The 23,664-nt window shown below is 40.8% G+C and overlaps 1 protein-coding gene across 1 annotated transcript in view; it reads right to left on the reverse strand.

Annotated features, from left to right (window-relative positions):
* Positions 1 to 401: 401 nt before the first annotated feature.
* Positions 402 to 23,664, reverse strand: part of RNF144B (ring finger protein 144B) — an 81,002-nt gene continuing 57,739 nt past the window's right edge. The window contains exons 4-8 of the mRNA XM_068558363.1: positions 22,776 to 22,836; positions 8,070 to 8,274; positions 5,988 to 6,132; positions 2,535 to 2,624; positions 402 to 1,025 (exon numbers count right to left, since the gene is read on the reverse strand). Coding sequence (XP_068414464.1) covers positions 885 to 1,025; positions 2,535 to 2,624; positions 5,988 to 6,132; positions 8,070 to 8,274; positions 22,776 to 22,836 — 642 coding nt within the window. The 3' untranslated portion in view covers positions 402 to 884. The remainder of the gene's footprint in view (positions 1,026 to 2,534; positions 2,625 to 5,987; positions 6,133 to 8,069; positions 8,275 to 22,775; positions 22,837 to 23,664) is intronic.

The raw sequence follows: 23,664 nt of genomic DNA on the forward strand, positions 1-23,664 counted from the left end.
TGTTGGGTGCATGAACAGAGAGCTCAAGAAAGGTCCCTGATACCTATGATGATGATTTTGAATCTCTGCCACTTTACCCATACTTCATATAAAACAATCCTGTAGACCACAGCTACCAGCTGTAAGAAAAGTTTATCATCCAGGGGAGAGATACTAAATTAGACCAGATTGTTTTACCTGCTGCAGCCCTTTTCCTGGGAAGGGACAACTCCCTCTGCATAGCAGTTTCTCCTGCTTGACACTGAGACCACACAGGAGAAACCTATTGTGTTTCCACCAAGTTCCTGGGGAATCAGCACACCCTGTAACTGGCAGAGGCAGAACCGCCATACCAGCTCCTAAGATAGGCAGCTCTCTTATAATTCTTACAAGAATTACAATTCTTACAAGAATTTCCCCTTAAACAGCCTGATTCTTCCCCTCCTACAGGAGGTTTTCCTCATGCTTCTCATGATGGTCAAATCAACACAACAGACTCTGGCTTCTCAGTTAGCATGTGTGTTGTCATAACTGGCAGCACATTTATTACACCAAGTGTTCATTCAGGCTCCTTGAATGTGGCTGGAAGTTGAACGGTCCAGCAGGATCCTTCAGACGATAGCATGATGATGTGTTAGTTCCTCCCCATCAACCCCAAAGCTTCCCAACACGCTCCACAGGCATGGCCTGGACTGCTGAACTCGGTTCTCTTCACACAGGAACACACGCACCAGCGCTTGGCCTTTTTGGATGCCAAAGGTGGGCAGGCAAGTTCAAAGTCTGGACACAGAGGCACTTCCAAAGTTTGGCAAGGAAGGGGAGGCGAGTTCACTAAGTGGGGCTTTATCACTGTGCTGTCTCGTATAACCCAGACATCTGTGGCACATGGATACGAACGGAGATCTTTAGGTTGTGGATGGGTCATGCTTTTTCTTCTTGCCCCGACAGGACTTGCAGACGCAACAGATTATACATGGGGAAGCCAGGAGCAGCAAGGGTGAAGTCACCAAGGCAATGATGCCCAACCCCACAAGAATCCCGACCACCTGGAAATGTAGAAGAAAAGACTATTTCAGCAGTTCAATCTTCCTATGTGTACACTCTACCATCAGCTGTGGACTGTTTGTGTCCCCCCCCCCTGCAAATTCATAGGTTGAAACCCTAATCCCCAATATGATGATGTTTGGAAATGGGGGCCTTTGGTAGGTAATTAGGACATGAGGGTGGTGTCCTCATGATGGGATTAGTGCCCTTATAAAAAGAGACAGCAGAGAGCTTACTTCTTCTCTCTCCATTCTCTGCCATGTGAGGACACAGTGAGAAGATGGCCATCTGTAAACCATGAAGAGGGTCCTCACCAGAACCCAACCACACTGGCACCCTGATCTCAGACTTCCAGTCTTCAGAACCGTGAGAAATAAATTTGTGGTTTGAGCCGCCCAGTCTAGGGTATTTTGTTATAGCAGCTCGAACTAAGACACCATCTCAGGCACATAAAGCAGTTACAATTATGGGGCCTTCTAGCCAGTGCCCAGCAATGGTCTGAACTGGATATAAATCAGGGAGATACCAAGGACTAAAGTGAAGGTGAGAAGGACAAAGCAAATGCTAACTCAGGCTCTGGCGCAAGCCCAGTGGGATCATGAATTGTTGGCGTTGGCTCCCTCTCTACCTGTTTCTTCAACAGTCTTAGAGGGATGTTAATAATGGTTACTAGGCTATGAACACTGACTCCCTCAAAAGGAACACGACCATAAATAAATAAATAAATAAATAAATAAATAAATTTAAAAAACACTATTAAAAATAAACCAGGACTCCCTCTGAACCTGCCACGTAAACACACAATGATATGTACAGAGGGATCTAAGCCCCAGCAGGGGCTCATGGGATTTTATTTTATTTTAAAAAATTTATTTATTTTATTTATTTTTGGCTGCATTTGGTCTTCGTTGTTGCACGCGGGCTTTCTCTAGTTGTGTCAAGCGGGGGCTACCCTTCTTTGCAGTGCGTGGGTTTCTCACTGCGGTGGCTTCCCTTGTTGCAGAGCACAGGCTCTAGGCGCGCGGGCTTCAGTAGTTGTGGCTCGCGGGCTCTAGAGCACAGGCTCAGTAGTTGTGGCACGCGGGCTTAGTTGCTCCGCGGCATGTGGGATCTTCCTGGACCAGGGTTCGAACCTGTGTCCCCTGCATTGGCAGGCGGACAATGTGTGCCACCAGGGAAGTCCGGCTCATGGGATTTTAGAGCCCTGCCTTTCATAGCAAATATGCCTCAAAGGGCTTTGGGAAGGTCATTCTCTCCGTTTTTTCAGGAAGAACGAGCATTCGTCTTCGTTCTGCTGGTCACTGTTAATTACTTGGCTGCTCTGTCACCCTGCCCCTCCACCTCTCCTCTAGGAGACTGTGCTCATGAATTAACTTCAGGCACCAGAAGTTCCCCAGAACCTCTCAGGCTGGGTTGGGTAAGTAGGGAATGGAGTGGGGAGGATGAGTAGGTGGGCTTTTTAACCCCTCCTAAGTCTGGTTTCTCTCACGCTCCTTTTAAGGTCAGGGTACCTGTGTTCGGTTCCACATCACTGAGGCTCTCGAGTGGCCGAGCTTATTCCGACACGGCCCTTTGTCATAATGTCTGAGGAAAATGTCATTCTGAAAAGCAAAGAGAGGTTTCGGTAAACATGCACTTTTGAGTTGAGAAACGGATACTAACCCCATCAGATCACCTCACTGGAAGCAAAGGCTCTTTCTGGTGATATTAACGACGGCCTGTAGGAACTCCAAGCTGACAATCCTTAGACAGTATCTTAGTAATTTTACAAATCATCGAGTGAAAACAGATGATAGTCCTTGAGACTCCATTGATTCTAAACAAGATGAACGACCAGACCAATTATCTTTGAAAGGTAGCTCTAGCAGAGGTGCAGTACGGAATGAGAGGACCACGAATGAGGCAGCTAAAAGGCTTCGTAGTCAACCAGCTGAGATAAAATGCCAGTGGCTGAGATGGAGAAGAGGTAAATACAGCCATGAAGAATTAAGAAGGTAACTAACTAGACGGGGAAACAGGGAGAAGAAATCACAGATGAGGGAGAAGCACTGGGTAGAAGACTTTACTGAGGGAAGTGACAACATAGAGATGTATTTTGTTGGGAAGATGATGACCACAGTTTGGACGTGTTGAACTTGAGAGATACTTGAGACATTTAAGCAGTACTGTTCAAAAGACAGCTGATTACATAGATCTGGATTTGGGGAAAAAGACTTGGGAAGCAATGTCCTTGGGTTGAAGAAACCACAGAAGTAGATGAGATTACCCAGAGGGCGTAGACTGAGAAGTGAAGAGGTTATTGAACACAAACATGTAAGAGAGGGCCAAGGAAAAACCTGGAAAGGAAACTGAGCAGTGGCCAGAAACAAAGAAGGGAAATCAGAAGAGATGGTATCACTGGAACGGAGGTGGTTGAGATGTCAAAGGCAGCGGAGAATCCAGGTAAGATGAGGAATGAAGTATCCATTGGATTTTACCCAAAAGGAATCTCTCACAGTCTTGGAAGAATACAGTCAGGGTGTGTCTAGGCGGCAATCTGAGTCACTGCAATGACTGCTGTGTCAACGGCTAGAGGCGATTATGCTTTTTTGAGTCTTGGCTTCTAAAGGAAGGAGAGAAATAGAATGGCAGTAAGGGAAAGATGTAGGCTTGAGAAAAGTGTTACTCGTTTTTAAATGGGATACAGTTGAATGTATGGGTAGGTTAGAGAGCAGAGAATGGAAGCTGAAGTCACAGGAGAGAGAAGATATAAATGAAGGGGACAAGTCTCTGAGGTTCCCAAAGCAGAGGATGAAGACTATCTCATCCTCTGAAACAGCAGAGATGAGAATCAAGGCAGAAACAAACCCAACTCCCCACAGCAAAACTCAAAATCACTCTTTTTGGTGTCTGTCTGAGGCTTGGCTTTTGGATAATCACCCTTCTCCTAGACCCATGCTCTAAAACTTTCCTATAAACAAAGATCAACACCACCATCTGACGTGGAACACTTGTCTACAGGAAAACATCATTATCCACAAGCCAATGCCCCCTGGCTAAAACTGAGAAAAATGAAACCTCAAAACACAATGACCAGAAGAAGATGCTGTGTATCTAGCAATTTCACATCTGTAGCATTTTACTCGTGTACCAGAACAGCACAAGTGACAGAACACTGTGTTCTTTGCAACAACATACCCAAAACATATTTCAGCCAAAGGATCTGGCACACATGTTTATTCCCTTACTCTCTTGCCTCCTAAAGAGAACCTCATGGGTTCAGCCTCCTAGTGGATATGAATCCAATTACTGTTTTGGTTAAACCTGAAGGAAATCAAAAAAGATTTCTTTCATTTATAAAGCATGAGGGGTGTACAATCATGAGTCATACCCTCACCCAGAGTATCATTCATTCGGAATTAGGAGAGGTCTCAAATATCAAACATAATTGTAATTCAAGGGGTTATCATAAATAGGATTTTTTTTAAAGAATGAAAACATGTCTTTCAACCTGACCTGCTAGGCTTCTAGAGTCTGAAATGTCAACTTTCTCCTCCCCAGTGCATACCTCTTCCTGAAATCCTGACATCAAGCTGATTAAGATTCTTACTCATAGATGTCAGCCTAAACAACTTATCTAATTTTCAGTTAAAAATCAGGCATGTGGCGGCCAGCATGCATGCCATGTTAACTGCACTCACTCACTGAGTGTGTATAATACTAAAGCACTACACAAATGGCCCATGAAATTAAAGCAAACTAAGCAATTAAAATGAAAAGCTGAGAAAAGAACGGCCACCCATCCAACCATGACTGAGGGCTTACACTGATATGAACATATCTTATAGGTCCAAATTGCCAAAATAGGGAATATCTATAAACAACTTATGCCACCCCAAACTGTAAAACACTAGAATTGAAAAAACTCTCACCAATCCTTCACATCACCTTTTAACTGTGAGGGTACCATTAGCCTCAGCACTGGACTGAATGGAGCTGCACCTGAATTTGAGAAGACACACTTCATGAATGGCGGGGGAAAAGAATTAGATGAGACCCCTTTATGTGGGAAGGGAACTCTGAGAAAGCAGTAACGATCCCGCTGTCACGCCAATGAATGAGATAGTAATTAAGAGATACCATTGATTTGAATGGCTTTTTTCCTTAAATTCAAAAAGAAAAAAAACAATCTAATCGTGGTAGGCAGAATAACTGCTCCTCTAAAGATGCCAATGGCCTATTCCCCATAACTTGTGAGTATGTTACCTTACATGGCAGAAGGGATTTTGCAAGTGTGATTCACGACCCTGAGACGGGGGAGATTATCCTGCATTATCCAGATGGGCCCAACCTGATCACATGGATCCTTAAAGGCAGAGAAGTTTTCCCAGCTTGTTGGAGGGAATCACTCTGGAAGTTAAGACCATGGAAGAAGGGTCAGCGAGATGTGAGGATGCTGCCTTTGAAGGTGGAAAAAGGAGCCAAAAGCCAAGGAATGCAGGCAGCCTCTAGAAGCTAAAATAGGCAAAGACATGCATCCTCTCCTAGAGCCACCAGAAAGAATGCAGTCCTGAGGACACCTTGATTTTCATCCAGTGAGATCCATATCAGACTTCCAATGGACAGAACTAATGACAATAAATTCGGGTTGCTTTAGGCCACAAGTTTGTGATAGTTGGTTACAAAAGCAATATAAAACTACTACACTAATAGTCCTTTACATAATAAAATGAGACAATGCCCCCAAAGAAGGAAATGTCCCTAAAACAAAAGCTTGCCTTTAAAGTTAAGGTGACACACCCAAGGTAATCAAAGAGACGTATCTCAAGTAGCAGGCTCAGGATGTCTCATTAAGAAACATAAATTTCTTTGGCGAACAAGAACAGGCTCAATATTTAAAAAGGAAAGCCCATCAGATACTGGCTGTCGCACAGATACAGGAGGGAGAAGGACCACACGGGGAGACTCTTCCAGGTGGAACTTACGTCCAAGTTCTGGAGGCAGTACCAGCAAAACGTGTGCTTGCAGTTCTTACACATCATCTGAGCACAGCCTTCGTTGCGTTCAATATAAACCCGGCACACTGGGCATTGCTTAATGGGGGCTTCTGCCTCCGTCATGAAGAGGGTCCTAGAAACAAAATGAATGAGAAATTATAGGGGAGGGATGGAGGACGCTGCCTGATCTTTTAAAAAGCAAGGGCCGCAAGGTGTGCACTAACCAGAGCTATGGGAAAAGTGGGCTGAATATAATTAATTAATTAGCTAAATATGCTCTTCTAGACTCAACTCTATGGTCATCAACTGAATTCCCAGGGCTCCTATTGGGTAGGGAGTGAACTCTTTTCTATCAGTGCTTGATTCCCCATCCCAGGGGAAGGGTGCGGGTAACAGTAGGAGAGATGCCGCTTATTTGTTGTTCAGATAACTCAAAACAAAGAAGAACCTTAATTTATTTATCTTTGGCTTTGAGTGAATTACATAATTGTATTTTCCACAGCTGACTGAATTCATTGTTTTGCCAAATTAGTCTTTCATTCTCTGAGCACACCCTGTCTGAATAAAAAGTACAAGAAGTCTGCCACACAGTGGAAAAAACAGCTCAGGATCGAACGTGGGGGGGGGGGGTGGTGGAGGGGTAGAGATCATCTATCTAATGATCTGTGCAAATAAACAAACGGAGGGGATTGAAGGGAGTCAATCATCAATTCTTTCAAATAAATGCCCAATATCATTGAAAAGACCTGCTCCAAATAGATGAATAGGCCAGCAAGGCTCACAGGCTCAAGGGGCATAGAAAATCAGTAGAACAAACTGAGGTGGAGGGAGGCCTGGGTGAGCCAGAGTACTGGGTGGCATTTTAGCTACTGTTCATCAAAACCACCACCGAGCACATGGAAACGTCAGTTTCACAAAGTGTGCTCAAACCTATGACTGGATTTGGTGCTCATAATCACCCTACACAGCAGGGGGACGGCCACCATTTTCATTCCTCCTTTTTTTTTTTTTTTTTTTTTTCAAATAGAGAAATAGACTCATAGAGGCTGAATGACTTGCATGAAGTCACAGATACCAAGTGACAATGTCAGAACTCAATCCATCTCTCCTCTAGGATCTTTACATTGTCCTGTGATTCCCCGGGGACCTTGCTGCGTGGCAGTGAAAATGTAGCAGGTACTGGCTAAGCGGGCACATGCCTGCCACGTGTGTTAGCTCTTTTTCTCCTCTTGATGTGTTTGGTCTGCAGTTCAAGCACAGCATCACAGCCAGGTAGCGTTTCTGCTCCTGGAGAGTGGCCCTCCACACTCCGAGGGTGCTGGGTGATCAAGCCAACTGGACGGTAACACTGGTATTTCTGATCTTGCTGATGCAAAACAGCCACAGCCTCAAGCAAAGCAAGGGATCAAACACAATGGTCTCTCACTCTGGGCCCTGCTGCTGCCATAAAAACCCTCCGTCCTAGAAGGGACAGAGTGCATTGCTTCTCATCATAACAAAACCTCAACCTCAGCACTGTTTTTTCAGAGCACAACGTACTGAAAGATAAGCTCTCTTTCTCTAGTACACACGAATTTTAGCAGCGTACTACACTGAACGGCTGTTGTTTCTACTTCTGTGTTCCTTTTGATATGATTGGCACACCTCACAAGCTGGCAGTTGAGTCAGGGAAGAAAATCATTTCTGCACCTCTTCGCAAGCAGGAAGAATGAGGTGTATCAATTGTAGGTGGTCACGGTACCTAAGCAAACGGCTGTGGACAAAAGTCATGACTTCCTATGGAGAACCAAGGGACCACATGCCTCCTACCTAAAAAGAAATCAAAGCTCATATAGACTCTAACTTCAGCCGTATCTGGAAGATTCTCTGGCAGTAAATAACTAAAATCCCTTTAGACATGCTTATTTGGTTATTCTTTGTTAATAACTTACCAATTCTGAGACACTTCTCAGGAAAGCTCTGCAGGGAAATAACTTACCTTGAAATTTCATCACAATATAACTCCTTCTCCAAGCAACATATCTCTAAGAACACTAGTGAATAATCCCAAGACGAAGTTTCCTTTCTTACCCGTGCTCTGTTGGCAGGACGCTAGGCTGACTGTCTCTGCAGGAGACCTCTGCATGCCAAGCATCCTTGCAGCACGAGCAGAACTTCAGGTGGCAAGAAGGGCACTCCACGAGCACGGGCTGTCCTGGCTCACTTGATGCGATGGGGCATACTGTCTGACAGTCTGCGACAGGACACCACGTTCTGTAGGGGTCCAGGTGAACTTCTAAAGCGTAAAGAAAGAAAATGTGGTGGTCTATCTATCTTTCATTCAAGCTTGAGGCTTTGCTTTCTCTCCTACATTTATTCTCTTTTATAGGCCGACACTTATGGAAGCTTAGTACAACCAACGGCGATGATTTCTACTATTGGTCTTCACAGTGGATCCAGACCTACAAGGTCACCCAGCCCTGACACACTTCCCAAAGTACGTACTCATGGAATAGGCCACCACTGCCCTTATGAACAGATAAGGAGGCTTCTTACTAATCAAAATGCACAACTGTTTTGGAATATTTCTCACCTTTCAGCATTCGAAACAGGCAAAAAGCTCAAGTCCCTTCTACAATTATTTTGGATACCATCTTGGAGAAAAATTGGACATGAAGAACCAACCAAAACAAAAGAGAAAATGTCCACAAAAGATTTTGTCCTTTCAGGCACTGAGAAATAGGTAGTGAGGTTTCTTCTGTTGTTTAGAGAGAAATTAAAGAAGAAGAATCAAATAGTTTTAGGACCAAACAGTGTCTGGTGTGGCTCAGCCAAGAAGTCAGATTAGCTGTCAATTTGGATATTCTGTTGCCCTGCCAATGTGCTAGTGAGGGACGATTTGTAAAAGACCCACATGCTCTAAAAACAAAAGGTAGGGACCTTCACAGGCCATAAAATGATCATCATACACCACACTGGCTAGATCCACGTGGCATGCAGAAAAGAAGATATGGTTTGGGAGGTGTGCAACTGTCTTTCTATGGGAGTGTTTACAAATCTTGTTCAGTTTTCCATTTTCTAGTCAATAACAGACTCCATATTCTTGCCATATAACATAACCTTTAGTGGAAAATATCATGTGGAAAATGATGTTATTTAAGAGGTAGAGTAGCCCTTTTTTCTCTGAACCAACGTATTTTGCAAATTTTGAACTGATGAGATTCTAGTTTCAAATCTCTTAAGGCTTGCGATTCTTGGAAATTTCCATGCCGAAAGCAAAAAAAAAAAAAAACCCAAAGAGTGGTGCAAAAACAAAATGAAAGTATTAAGTATGAGCTTAATTTTAAAGGTAATAATTTTACAAATTCAGTATCAGGGGGTAAAAAAGTCTGAAATCTTCCAGGAAACACTGTCTCCAATAATGTTTCATCTAGAAAATGCAACAATTGGACCTATGCTTATTATAGGTTTTCATTCAAAAAGAGCATCCTTAAACATATTTTCTTATCTAATAATTCTGGGGGGCAGGAATTAGAGAATGATGGGCCAAATATAATCAGAGAAGGGAAGCTTATGATTCACAGGTCCTCAGACTCCGAGAGGTGAACCCCTCTAAGATACCCAAAATTTTGGGACAGGATGATTAAAAAGTTAAGGGAACACTGACACACGTATGCTCCAAGATCTTGACCTTTGATTTCCACACCATTTATGTTTTCTCCAAACTCTTTAAACTGCTTTGCAAATACTAAGCCCAAAGAAATGAAGTCTGGCATGTAACTTAGCACTAAGGATTCCCACCTTAAGTATCTACTTACCATTCTAAATCACAGGTCTTTTAAAAGTTTGATGATAAAGGAGGGAAAGGAAAGGAAAATTAAGAGATATTATAAAATTTATAGCATCCCTACTGATCACCTTAAAAAGATTCAAGTACACTAGATTCATGTGCACACTAAAATCACACTAACATCAGTCCTGGTGTTGAAAGTATGTGATGATCTATATTAGACCACAGATCCCCATCCACCTCAATCAGGGCTCTCTACATCTGAAAAGATGTCGACTTGGCAAAACATGGACTTCTACATATAGCACTTTCAAAACTAAACCTCTTTTATGAAGTGTCACTTATAAGGGCAATGATGAAAAATGTTTCTAACATTAAAATGAATAATAATTACCCCTTCTAGAATCCTACTTCCTCTCTATACCTAACATTCATTCACTTCCTATCTCATCTTAATCCTTGGGTGAGTGATCCACATTCTCTGATTCCCATTCTTATCCCCTCATATCCTCCTTAAGTCTTTAAAACAAAGATTTTACTCCCAACACATTAAATAAACTGCTCTCTGAAAGGTACAACTGACACCCCTCTAGTCACATCCAACAAATGTTTCTCAATCCATCTTTTATCTGATACTCTTCTTGTAACTCTATCTAAGGCACTGGCCTCTCTGTTTTCTTCCCACAATCTTCCTTTCCCCTTTATCATCAATACTGCTTCCTTTGCTCCAACGACGGATGGTATCTAAGACTTAGTCCTAGATTTTACTTATTTATAGAGCTCACGCCATGGCTAAGCCTCAACTCTCATTTTAATTTGGACTATTCCAAATTTCTTCCTCAGGTCTGACCTCTTGTGATGATAAGACTGAAAATTAGACAAATGTCTATTATTCATTGTTCATTCAACAAATGATCAATTTCAACTACTTACTGGACACCCTGTGTATAGAGGCTTTGCTGCTGAGAAATCTCACAGTATGAAAAGGGAAAGAGATGTTTAAATACAATGTAAAAAGTAATAATAATACGCTATGTAATAACTGACAAAACATCTCACAAGATAACAAAAATAAAACTATTAACAAATATCCGTGAACAGATCTTAGGGGACGGAAGTAAGAAAGTTTTTAAAATATAGAAACATTCTTATATACAGAATGTTTTTTATGCTTTTTTGTCCAAGCATCCACAATTAAAGTTTCCCCTTTTAATCAGCTCTAAAATCAGAAGGTAAAACTAGTCCCTCCTAATCACAATACAAAGCAGGTGACACATGCTGAGATGAAACACAACGAGATTAAGTTAGAAAGAGCTAAAGCATCACATAAACAGAGATTTAATGGGGCTTCCCTGGTGGCGCAGTGGTTGAGCATCTGCCTGCCAATGCAGGGGACACGGGTTCGAGCCCTGGTCTGGGAAGATCCCACATGCCGCGGAGCAACTGGGTCCGTGAGGCACAATTACTGAGCCTGCGCGTCTGGAGCCTGTGCTCCGCAACAAGAGAGGCCGCGACAGTGAGAGGCCCGCGCACCGCGACGAAGAGTGGCCCCCGCTCGCCGCAACTGGAGAAAGCCCTCGCACAGAAACGAAGACCCAACACAGCCACAAATAAATAAATAAATAAATAAAAATGTAAAAATGACTAATACTCTTAAAAAAAAAAAAAAAAAAAAAAAAGAAATCCCTGGAATAGCAATTCTGTAGGCAGCCAGAGTTTACAAGGTGTAAAAGTGAAAGAAGAGTCTCCTTCCAGGTATTAGGATAAAGGTTCTGCACTTAAAGGAAACACTGAGCAAGGATACTGGCAGTCACCTCCGGAAGTGGGTTCTTGCCAGTTCACAAGAACCCACTACATCTCTTTCCAACGCCACGTTCAGCGACATCACATTGGCTGCTGGAAATCAGCCACAGTGGAAGTATTTACACCACGGAAATTGGTAAGCACTGTAAATCAAAGCCTTCCCCGCCCCCCTAAAATCTGTTTACAATACATCACTGAAAGCAAGCCAAACTGAGAATGAACACATAAATATATAAAACCAACTCCAGCGCAGACAAGTATGGAGCACCGTGTGGGAACGTGAAGGACAGAACTCACGCAGCACAAAAAGAAGTCAAAACTATAATAGAAGGGATGGTTCTTTCAACCAGATTTGCTGATCAACTTTTCCCACTTCCTGAACATCCTATATACAGACAGGTATTTATCCCAGAAGTCACATTCACAAATGTCTACATCTCCTTCTGAAGAGTCTTAGTATTTGGTTATATATTCTAGCCTACTATTCATTAACTGCTTCTTGCATATCTGTCTGGGATCTTCAACTCCAGGGAGAGCTACCCTAGAGGACAGGCTTAGGTTCCACTTAGAAACACAGCACGTCACAAGGAGGTGTTTCTGGGTCTCCCTAGCAGGCTTCCAAGCCCCCTCACTAGGCCAATCAGCACCATCAGATGGGATGCATTCAGTATATTCCCCTCCTTCCCAGCGGATCACAAAATTTCCCTTTATAAATGCAGGGGGCTTGGGGAGAAAACGAAGACCAGATATCTACTAATTTAAACCAGTGACTTCTCTCACACAGGGCCCCCTTCTCCCATCAGCCTCCCTTTTAAGTAATTTCAATAAAAAGAAAGCCCTGCTAGTTAGAATCACATGATTAAAGCCTGGAGAAATGTCTGTCCATACAGGAGGTACCCACAGTAGCAATACAATATCTTTTGTTTATGGAACATTTGTTTTGGGGCACAGATTTTTTTTTTTTTACACAGGTACTTGAGCTTGTCCTACAACTTTTAAATACTGCTCTGCTTATGTAAAAGATACTTGCCAAAAAAGGTGTGTTATTATTGCCTTCTTGATAAACCATTAAAGGCAGAGTAAATGACTATTCTGGTGGGTAGGAGGGTAGGGGATGGGGTGGGGGCAATCTAGCCAGATTCATTAAAGTCCTCTCAGTTTATATTTCTATGTTAAAGTAAGGAGAGAAGTAAGTTAGCAAGGAGTTAGGGAATGAGTATTCAAAGGAGTAGTGACTCAATTTCTCTTACTGGATGTACAGACGGGACTGCAGAGATTTCTCCCTTATAGTCAAATAGCCACACGCTGCAGAAATTCATGATGGACATTTCTGAATGAAAAGAAAAGGTACATTGGTGTCTCTGGGCCTGAAGACACGAAGAATACTTAATTTGTTTTTCTCTCTGCCTTCTCTGTTTTTGATTCATGACAGAGACCACGCAGCTCAAATGCACACTTTCTACTCTTTCAACTGGGTGACTACAGTATTAATTTGGTTAGAATTGGGAAAGATAAGCCTTTGGGACTGTTACATTTGTAAGAACCAGATGATACCGAGCAAACATCACTTCTGTTTTTGAGGGTTTTTTATAGCTGTGCATTTTAAAAAATCACATTTAAGTCTATAAGTGAGAACCATGAATAAGCAGCCAACCTACACATGGTTTTTGGTCTGAAAGATTTCCAACTTTTATCCAAATAATGCAAAAGAAGGGATTTACACATGTAATAAGGCAGTCCAGTCTTACAAGGAGCTAAGTAAGCAGAGGGGAGAGTCACAGGAAATAATCTGGGGATAGTCATCAAGGGTCTGATCGCAGATTATGATAAGGCCTAAACGTGATGAGAAGCAGGCCATTTTGATCAGGGGAGTGCTGTGATATGACTTCCACTTTCAGAAGATTATTCTGGCTACTGTAGGAAAAATATGTGGTAGCAGAACAAAGTGGCAGCACAGAGATCTAGTAAGACGCTATTGTAGTTATCTAATCCAAGATCATACATCTAATCCAAGATGATATATGTTAGAAGTGGAAGTACTAAAAATGCGGAGCATAGTTTGAAGGTGAAACTGTCAAGATTTCCTGGTAGAGATGCAGTTGGATGTAGTCATCCAGTTGACAACTACTGACCTAGACACGTACCTAGAACATAGCATTCATTGAATAAATGAGTGAAGCAACATAACAGAAGTGTAAGAAATAGTATCTGTAGATTAATTCCCTATGGTAATAAAAGATAACAAAAGCATCTATGGCAAGGTTCTGTATTGTTCAGCCCTGCGTCTAGACATTTTTAGAGAACAGACACAACTCTTCAGAGAGATATTTGTATAGGGCATCTTGGAGTCTCTTGGAGAAGAGCTCCTCACAACAGAACAGGGATTTAGACATACAAGTCTGGCCAGGGTTACACTGAAAAGGGATCTGAATACAATATGGCATCTGTCCTTCACATTATCCTTCAGCCTGGCTCCCAGAAAAGCAGCTACAAGTAAAAGTCCAAAGAAGCTAAAAGAGTTGTCTTGCTTTTTTAAAATTATTAACATTCCAATGTGCCATTAAGAGCACCATTTTGCTTCATATACCTCAGGTAACAGAGTATACCACAAGCGGGGCCTAGAAGCCAGAGTGGTAAAAAGGTGAAAAAAGCTGAAGAGCCATCAGAAACTGGCAGCCTCGGCAGCTAACAGGACTTCCCAGAAGCCAAGCCAAAAAGGAACAGATTAATGGATACCAGGTGGTAGACAAATCGCTATCATACGAGCAAGAGCTGTCTTCTCCTCCACACCAATTATCTGAGAGGAGTTTGAAGCGCAGGAGAGCCCCTGGGGTGAATGGAGGACTTTCTAAAACACTTTTTACTACTATTACTGTGAATTCAATTCTACCTCCTGGCTTTGGGCTCAGAAAACACAGTTATTATGTAGATAAACAAAACGCACATTATCCAAAACATTTAAGGTTCAGTTTCTTCCTCCTTCCAATTTCTATTCCAAAGATGAAAAAAAAAAAAAATGAACTGATGCATATTCAAATAATTTCTTCTCTATCAGCAGTGATGAAAGCTTTCTGCAGCTTTGAGATGGGGCAAAGCTCAGAAACCTAGAAAAAGAGAACAGTACCCTCAACACTTTAATATGGACATGATTGAGAAGTGATTAATTGTAACATACTTACATCAGAGATAGATGAAGTCACAGACTTGAACTGGAATCTACTTATGAAAATTAGAATTGATTACTGAAGTAAAGCCCCGTGACTATTTGATCTTCAGATTCTGCTTCTTCATGTAAATTACATAAGGCAGGAAATGCTATTTAAAACTATTTTCTACTTCTATACTCTGACAATTATTAGGACATAGACACATGCCAAGAAAATAAAATCGTCATGAAACCTACAGACCACATCTGACCCCAATAACTGTTTTCAGCTTTAAAAAACTAAACTCCAGACCCTTGGTTTTCCCACCTGGAACTAGATATGTGAAGCTTACTTTTTATTCGGCTAGATATTTTCTCAGCTAACACAAGTTGTTTTTCTGCCATCTTCTACCATTGTGAGGCTATACCAAAAAAGACATTGAAGGCATGTTTATTATTGTGGGAAATGCCATGCACTCAAGCTAATTTAATTATCAGCTGAGTTAAATCAAACTGTTTTAACTTTTACGACCCACTGCATTTTTAATTATGATAAAATTAATTTGCTTTCTACTATCTCAAAGAACAAAGGTCTTCTGCAGATAGTTAAAATGCAATTAAACTAAACTGATTGGAATTAACATCTGCTACAGTAAACATACCCAAACAGAGGTGGCCATCAGCAGAGGGGTTGCTCTCAAGATAGTTGATGAGAACCACAGCATTTCAAACTTGGAAACAACTTTTTTTTTTTTTTTAATTTTATTTACTTATTTATTTATGGCTGTGTTGGGTCTTCGTTTCTGTGCGAGGGCTTTCTCTAGTTGCGGCAAGCGGGGGCCACTCTTCATCGCGGTGCGCGGGCCTCTCACTATCGCGGCCTCTCTTGTTGCGGAGCACAGGCTCCAGACGCGCAGGCTCAGTAGTTGTGGCTCACGGGCCTAGTTGCTCCGCGGCATGTGGGATCTTCCCAGACCAGGGCTCGAACCCGTGTCCCCTGCATTGGCAGGCAGATTCTCAACCACTGCGCCACCAGGGAAGCCTGGAAACAACTTCTGAGGTTATCTCGTCTAACACTGTTATACTGAGACCAACAGAAGTTAGGAGTCTGCATAACACATGGTTAGTGAGTACGTGACGGGATCAGGCCTTCTTACTCCTAGGATACCATTATTTATGTAAAAACATAATCATGTTATTAAATAGATTTTAATCCCCCCATCACCATGGGAATCTTTTCCCTTTGAAGCAGCAACTTTGAATGCTCCATCTCAGCAAGTCACAATCTCCTTGGAGGTGTTCAGAGAAGGTGGATTGATGCTTTGAGTAAGAATATACTGTATGAAGGAAACTGATATGATAGGTGGGGTAAGGAATTTGCCTTGATTATCAAGTTTCTATACAACTCTCTAGAAGCTAGGACAATAAGGAAGGAAACACACTGAAAAAGATTTGAACTAAGATGAAAAGAAATCAGAGCGATATTGTTGTGCACTCACTCCAAGACATGATCTGGATTCTGGAAGATTCTTTCTTAGTTTAGTTTAGAAAACTGGGGACAAGATTTGGGGGTGGTAGTGATGAATAACAACAAGAAGAATAACAATAATGGCAGTAATAATTTATTGAATGCACACTGTGACATACACGATATTAACTCATTTATTCTCTACAGCAGCTCTGGGACCATCATTCCATTACTAGCCCCATTTTATAGATGAGGAAATGGACTTGCAGAGAGGAAGAGGAAAACACTTATGAACACTGTGCCTCTTATTCAGGTCCCTTTAGAAATCTCACCCAACCTGCTAATAAATGTCTTTTCTTGCAGACACTTCAGTTTTTCAGAGGAGAGCTGTAACATCTAGAGGGTGCTGTGTTAGGTTTAAAACTGATCAACAAAAAAGAACGGGATGGTAAAGTTGAAGAAGCGTGAAGCCAAGGAGAAAGTGTTACCATCTGAAAGCACAGAATAGCTTGGGAAGGAAACCCTAGACTTAGTCATACATTTATCACAAAACACCAGAAAATCAGGCTTAAAAAGAAAACACACACACACAGATGATAAGAATGAGCTTGTGATCAGAAACTATGAAAAGGAAGGTGACTAATGACAGATGGGAGGTGTTAAAAAATAAAACTGAACTGATGATAAAGTCATTTAGTATCACCCAGTCTTAAAAAGTAAAAACACTAAAAGAAACCAAATAGCTACACAGGGAGCTCTGGTGAGATAAGACCTTAATAATTAGATAGAAATGATGGAGTGGGAGCATTTCACCAAGGGCAAATGCAAGAGCAAGATGAAATTTGAAGAGCCGTCTCATAAATGTTAAGGCTCAAAATGAAAGGAGGCTTTTGTAGGGACTTCCCTAGTGGCGCAGTGGTTAAGAATCTGCCTGCCAATGCAGGGGACATGGGTTCGATCCCTGGTCCGGGAAGATCCCACATGCCACGGAGCAACTAAGCCCGTGCGCCACAACTACAGAGCCCGCGCACCTAGAGCTCGTGCTCCACAACAAGAGAAGCCACTGCAGTGAGAAGCCCACGCACCACAATGAAGAGTAGCCCCCCTTGCCCGCGCACAGCAGCGAAGACCCAACACAGCCAAAAATAAATAAATTAATTAATTAATTAAAAAAAAAAAGAAAGGAGGCTTTTGTGAAAAATGCTGAGAACAAAAGAGCTTTCAAAGAAAAATGGAACCATAGCTTGAAGCCACATCTGGAATTGCACCTGGCACACACAGATACTCAGTACATAAATAAGTACATATTGAATACATGAGTGAATACAGTAGGATTAACGGATGATAACAGGAAAATAAATTCCTATGGTATTCACTTTTTTTATGAAGAAGAACAATAATGGCACTCAAACCATTTGTAAGAGTCTCTAACCACTTGGTAATTATACAAATATCCAAGAACAGACACATTCACCTACCAAGGAACTGAAGCAACTTGCAGTTACAGTAAGTAAAAAGGATCACGAAAATTAGAAAAAACTCTTAAGGACTAGAGATGCATAATCTTAACCCAGCTTTCCAAAAAACTAATTTGAAAAAGTAGGTTCTGGAAGCAAGAGACAAACAAAATTCTAGCCTTAATAATCAGACATGTGCTTTGAGAACCAGAAGAAAGTAAAGCAATAATCACTAACACATGCCAAACTCAGTATTCCCTTTTCTTTGTTAATATTGGAAGACAGACACAGAAAACCCACAAACACAGCAGTAGCCAATGGAAAAATCGCAGATGGATGAAAAGTGGATTCACAGAATAACCAATCAATGCCAAGTGACACTTCTCTGCTTTGTGTAAACAGAATGGTGATTTGGGGCCATTTCTGTTCAAAAGATTTTCCCCACAAAGATGCAGATGAAAACAAAGACACAGAAGACAAGCTAATCATATATGTAACATAATGTAGAAGAAAACTAAAACACTGGATGACAAACTAAAAACTAAAAAAGAACTTGGTAGGCAATAAGAATTGGACAAAACTAATGATAATGTTTCTTACTAAGATATAGAGCTGCCACTAATCTGATTCTACCTTTTTTTCAGAGTAAAAACAATCTCTCCAATTCTATCTGAGTCCAGCCAATGAGTTTTAGTTTCCACCAGTTAGTCATTTAACCCATTCATAATATTAGTATTTAATACATCTCAAGATCCCCTCTTAAAGAGTTCCACTAAAATATTTTCATGACATAGACCTCAAAGTCACCTAGCTGGTAAGTGTTGAGTTAGAGGTGAATATGAAGTCTATTATGTAAAACGGAGGTATACGATTTAGATAAAGATTATCCCTATCAAGTAAACTGCATTTACTTAATTCTTACTTGGAATTAAGAATTATTCTTACTTGGAATGTTATTAAACTTATTCTTACTTGGAATGTCTATTTTCTAATAATAATTATTTATAATGGATGCTGAGGAAGAATTACGTGAGTACAAATTGCCTTCCAAAATCGCCTAAGATCAAAACGTCTCTGGGTCTCAGTTTCCTTTTTTATAAAATGAGGAAGTTGAACCAAATCGTCATCAGATTTAACAAACTTCCAAATTTAAAATATTCCCATACGGGACTACCCTGGTGGTGCAGTGGTTAAGAATCCGCCTGCCAATGCAGGGGACACGGGTTCGAGCCCTGGTCCAGGAAGATCCCACATGCCACAGGGCAACTAAGCCCATGTGCCACAACTACTGAGCCTGCACTCTAGAGCCCGCGAGCCACAGCGACTGAGCCCACGCGCCGCAACTACTGATGCCTGTGCGCTCTAGGGCCCACGTGCCGTGCCTAGAGCCCGCGTGCTGCAACTACTGAAGCCTGCGCGCCTAGAGCCCGTGCTCTGCAACAAGAGAAGCCACCACAATGAGAAGCCTGCACACCACAACAAAGAGTAGCCTCCACTCACCGCAACTAGAGAAAGCCCACATGCAGCAACAAAGACCCAATGCAGCCAAAAAAATTTTTTAAATAAAAAATAAATTAAAAAATACTTCCATCCTTTACAATAGTATAAATGTCTAATTAAATTACAGAGTTTTACAGTTTGGCAGTTCCTCAAAAACTAAGCATAGAATTGCCGTATGACCCAGTAATTCCACTGCTAGCTACATACCCAAAAGAATTGAAAGCAGGGATTGTACCCCGATGTTCACTGTAGCATTATTCGCAATAGCCAAAAGGTGGAAACAAGCCAAGTGTCCATCAACAGATGAATGGATAAACAAAATGTGGTATATGTACACAATGGAATATTATTTAGCCATAAAAAGAAGTTCTGATACATGCTACAACGTGGATGAACCTTCAAAACATTATACTAAGTGAAATAAGCCAGACACAAAAGGAAAATACTGTATGATTCCACTTATATGAAATGTCTAGACTGTGCAAATTCACAGAACAGAAAGTAGATTAGAGGTTATCAGGGACTGGGAGAAGAGGGGCATGTAAAATTATTGTTTAATTGTTACAGGGTTTCTGCTTGGGGTGATAAAAGTTTAGCAAGTGGATGGTGGTGATGGCTGCACAACATTGTGAACGTTCTTAATGCCATTGAATTGTACACCTAAGATGGTGAAGTGGTAAATTTTATGTTGTATTTATTTTACAATAAAAAATAAAAAATTATAGAATTCAAAAAATTTTATAGATGAGGAAGCTTGGACACACCTATGTGGTCCTAGGCAAGTCTCAATCTCTCCAATTTTCAGTTTCTTCATCTATAAAATATGAATAATAAAATCAGTTGTCAATTCATGGGATCTGTATGGGGCATCTGCCTAGAACTTGCGAGGAAAAAATAAATTCCATGTATGAGTAAAACTATTTGATCTATAATGCATCAGAGATATGGAAGACCACCTATAAAAAAGACTGACTCCAAAACCTGCTTAACTTGTAACCAGACTGAATATATTATCACATCTAATGAAGAAATAAGCCAGTCAGAAGTAGGGTTGAAAACAAGAACCTCGAAAAGTCCAAGTCACAAGGCAAAGTGTGGTAGCATCTATCCAAGCACTATCCGGGGGAGAGTAAGAGTCCTGGCCAATAATCTTCCATGTGCATCTTGCATATGACAAGGCTATTCCTATTGTAAAGATGGATATGGCACTTACCTGCATATTGCTAAGCCAAAGAAGCCAATCTGAGAAGGCTACATACTGTTTGATTGCAATTATATAACATTCTGGAAAGGGCAAAATTATGAAGACAGTAAAAAGATCAGTGGTTGCCAGGGGTTAAGGGGGAGAAAGGGACAAACAGGCAGAGCACAGAGGATTTTCAGGGCAGTGAAACTACTCTGTATGATACTGTATTGGTAGATACATATCATCATAAATTTTTCCAAACTCACAGAATGTACAATACCAAAAAAAAAAATGGATGTGGCCAATTAATTTCAAGTGTTCTAATCCCATTGACAACAAGACAATCATAACATCTATTTCAATATGAGGATATCTCCTAGAGAATGTTATGATTATCTCATCTTAGAAAAAAGGGAATAGAAGCAGAACATTGAATATACTTTATTAGCATTTTTATTACCAACAACTTAATATTTTGAACACTGAGACACAGGAAGTACTCAAGGAAGTGTTTTACATGTATTAATTCATTTAATCCTCATCTGAACCCCGTGGTATAGGGACTATTAATATCCACATTTTACAGGTGAAAAATTGAGGTACAGAAATTAAGGTCACACAGCTAGTAAGGGGTGGAGCCTGCATTCCCACACAGGCTCTTAGCCACTATTTTTAGAATATACTAAAAATTTATATTCATCAGTGAGAACCAACTCACAGAAAGTTTTAATTCCTGGTACTATTAGAATCTATCTAATTAATTGCAAAAGACATTTTATTTAACAAAATGTTTGTAAACAATGAGGAATAAGGCCTGCTACTGACAAGATGGGGCAATGGGTGGGTGGGGAGGAGGTCGATGGTCTGGAGGAGAGATGCATCTGGGGCAAGGGAACCCTATAAATGGGCTGAGACCTGGTTACTGAGTGGGACTGGTGAGATTGACAGGTCTCACTATTTAAGAAGTCTGAAAATCCAGCCTAACTCCTTTGACTTTCTCCAGGTAAGATCCCTCAAATCATGGCACTGCTACCAGCCACACCCATCCACGGGGTTAATGCCTATGTTCCAGCAGTAATTTATTTTTATAATGGAGGATATAGGGATGATAAAGTGGGAAAATGGCAGGGCAGATGTTTGATACCCTTCATCAGCATCTGATGTTATGATGCTCAACCTAATCAGCCCATGTGGATGGATTAGGGAGGGCCAATATAAACTACCCATCATTAATTCCTCTAGTTAGCTCAGAATCTACACAGGACAGTGTAGATGGTGTATCAGGCTATGTCTTCATCCGTTAAACCTAAAATTCATTTGACTCTTCTGGTTCTGATTCTATGTTCGACAACATCCTTTTTGCATCTTCCTATATGGCAAAAATGTAATTCAAGTAATGTAGTCCAAGAATTTTTAAATAAATTCCATATATCAGTCTTATAAATTTAGCTAAATGATATACCCATGAGAGATGAATCTGCTTTTGGCTTGCTGAAAAAAAATAAGCCTATGAGACTGAACCAAACTTTGGTCAAAGGTAGTGAATGCCATCCTGTGATTCTCCTGCAAATATTCCTATTCTTACCCCCTTTATGCGCCACATGCTCTTCTTTCTTTTTTCATGTAAGAATTATCTGTCAGGGTAATTGCAAAAACTAAATGAGATAAATTGTTTACCAAATTTACTGGCACATTAAAAAAAAAGTTCATTTTTTCCCCTACCCTCTTACCTCTAGACTTTATTAATCCAGATTAAAAAGCTAGCAATCAGAAAACTGTACATTCATGCTAGATTAGACTTTATTTTATATACTAAACGAGGCCTATGAGTTCCAGGGGAAACTATTTTCTTCTACTTCTCAGATATGGAAAAGTACACCAAAAAATAATTCCTACAGATAAAAAGGCAGTACAAATAGAAAAGCTATATAAATTACCCCAAGTCTAAAGTCAGAAAGAAAATTAGTCCAATACATTGGAAATAGCATTAGAATGATTACTCAGCCGTCACTGTGATTGAACAAGAACAAACGGTGACTACTACAATAAGCAGTGAAAATGTTTGGGTGGATGAATGTTTTGAAGTGATCTTCAAGAGCAGGGAAATTGGTGGTAAAACCCATTTTGAGGGTCACTTTCTTTGTCGTACTGTTATTGTGAAACTACCCAACTTTTGCAGAACTTCTCTCACGTGAGCCCAATTAAAAATACAAAACAACCAACATAAGGAAAGTTCTGTTTCCTGCCAGTCTGCTTTTTTTTTTTTTTCCTGGCTGTGGCTGAGAAAGTTGAAATTTTATGTTGCGATTACCGTTTGTCTTTTTCTGAGTACCCTGGTGGCTTTTCTGACAGCTCACAGCTGCCTTAACCTTCCACACAGGTTAGTGTAAAGAGGACACATGTAAAACCACATTCACCATCAGGATAAAAAGAAGAGTGTGTACTTACCTCGTTCAGATTTTAACCGCTGATAAAGCTGAAACTGATCCACAGATACCAAACAGGCAATCTGAAACCAGAGACATTTAAAAGATGAGATTTCAGTCATCACAGAGCCCTGAGTTACCAGTCTTTTTATGATCCCTTTTTCTTGTTTGGCTTACTGTATCCTCTCTATACCAGCTATCCACAAACCTCTTTCCTTATACTGTTCATGCAGTAACAGAAGCAGCAATTCCCGAATCATCCCCAGTCCTCTGCCATGGCTAGGATTCGCTGCTCAAGGCATCAGTTACAGAACTCAGTGATCACCTCCTGTTCTTTTATCAGCATCTAACAAGACCAGACAACCAAATTTTTGGACTTCCCAAATTATCTGTGCACGTATACAAATGATGCTCCTCTTCTCTTTTAAGACATTTTTAAAAGATTATAGTTCTACTGGGCATCATTCTTTAAACAAAGCCTGAAGATTCAAGTGTAGGGAGTGGCTGGGGTGACTAACAACAAAAAAGATTATAGTTCTAATCTAAGAACTAAGACTAAGTTAAGAAAAGCTAAGACTAAGATCAGGTAGATACTGTCTCAGGAATAATGAGAACTTCATTAATCACCTAGGAAAGAGTACTTTCTAAGCAACAGAAAAATCATTTCTTCTGACCAAAATCACCTCACGGGGCCTTTGGTGATCATTCATTGCCATCCATGCCCTGGTAGAAAAGAAATGCCTGACATATTTCTTGTGGCTAGACTCCCACTTCCATTTCAGATGCCACTAGGAAAAAACACTGATTCACATCTAACTAAATGACATTTCAAATTAATAATTTTTAAATTGCATTTCAAAGGCAGATGCAGGAAAAGCTAACTGCTCTTAAACTGGCATTCTAAAAATAAT

The sequence above is a fragment of the Eschrichtius robustus genome, chromosome 12 (assembly GCF_028021215.1).
Source record: "Eschrichtius robustus isolate mEscRob2 chromosome 12, mEscRob2.pri, whole genome shotgun sequence".
NCBI lineage: Eukaryota > Metazoa > Chordata > Mammalia > Artiodactyla > Eschrichtiidae > Eschrichtius > Eschrichtius robustus.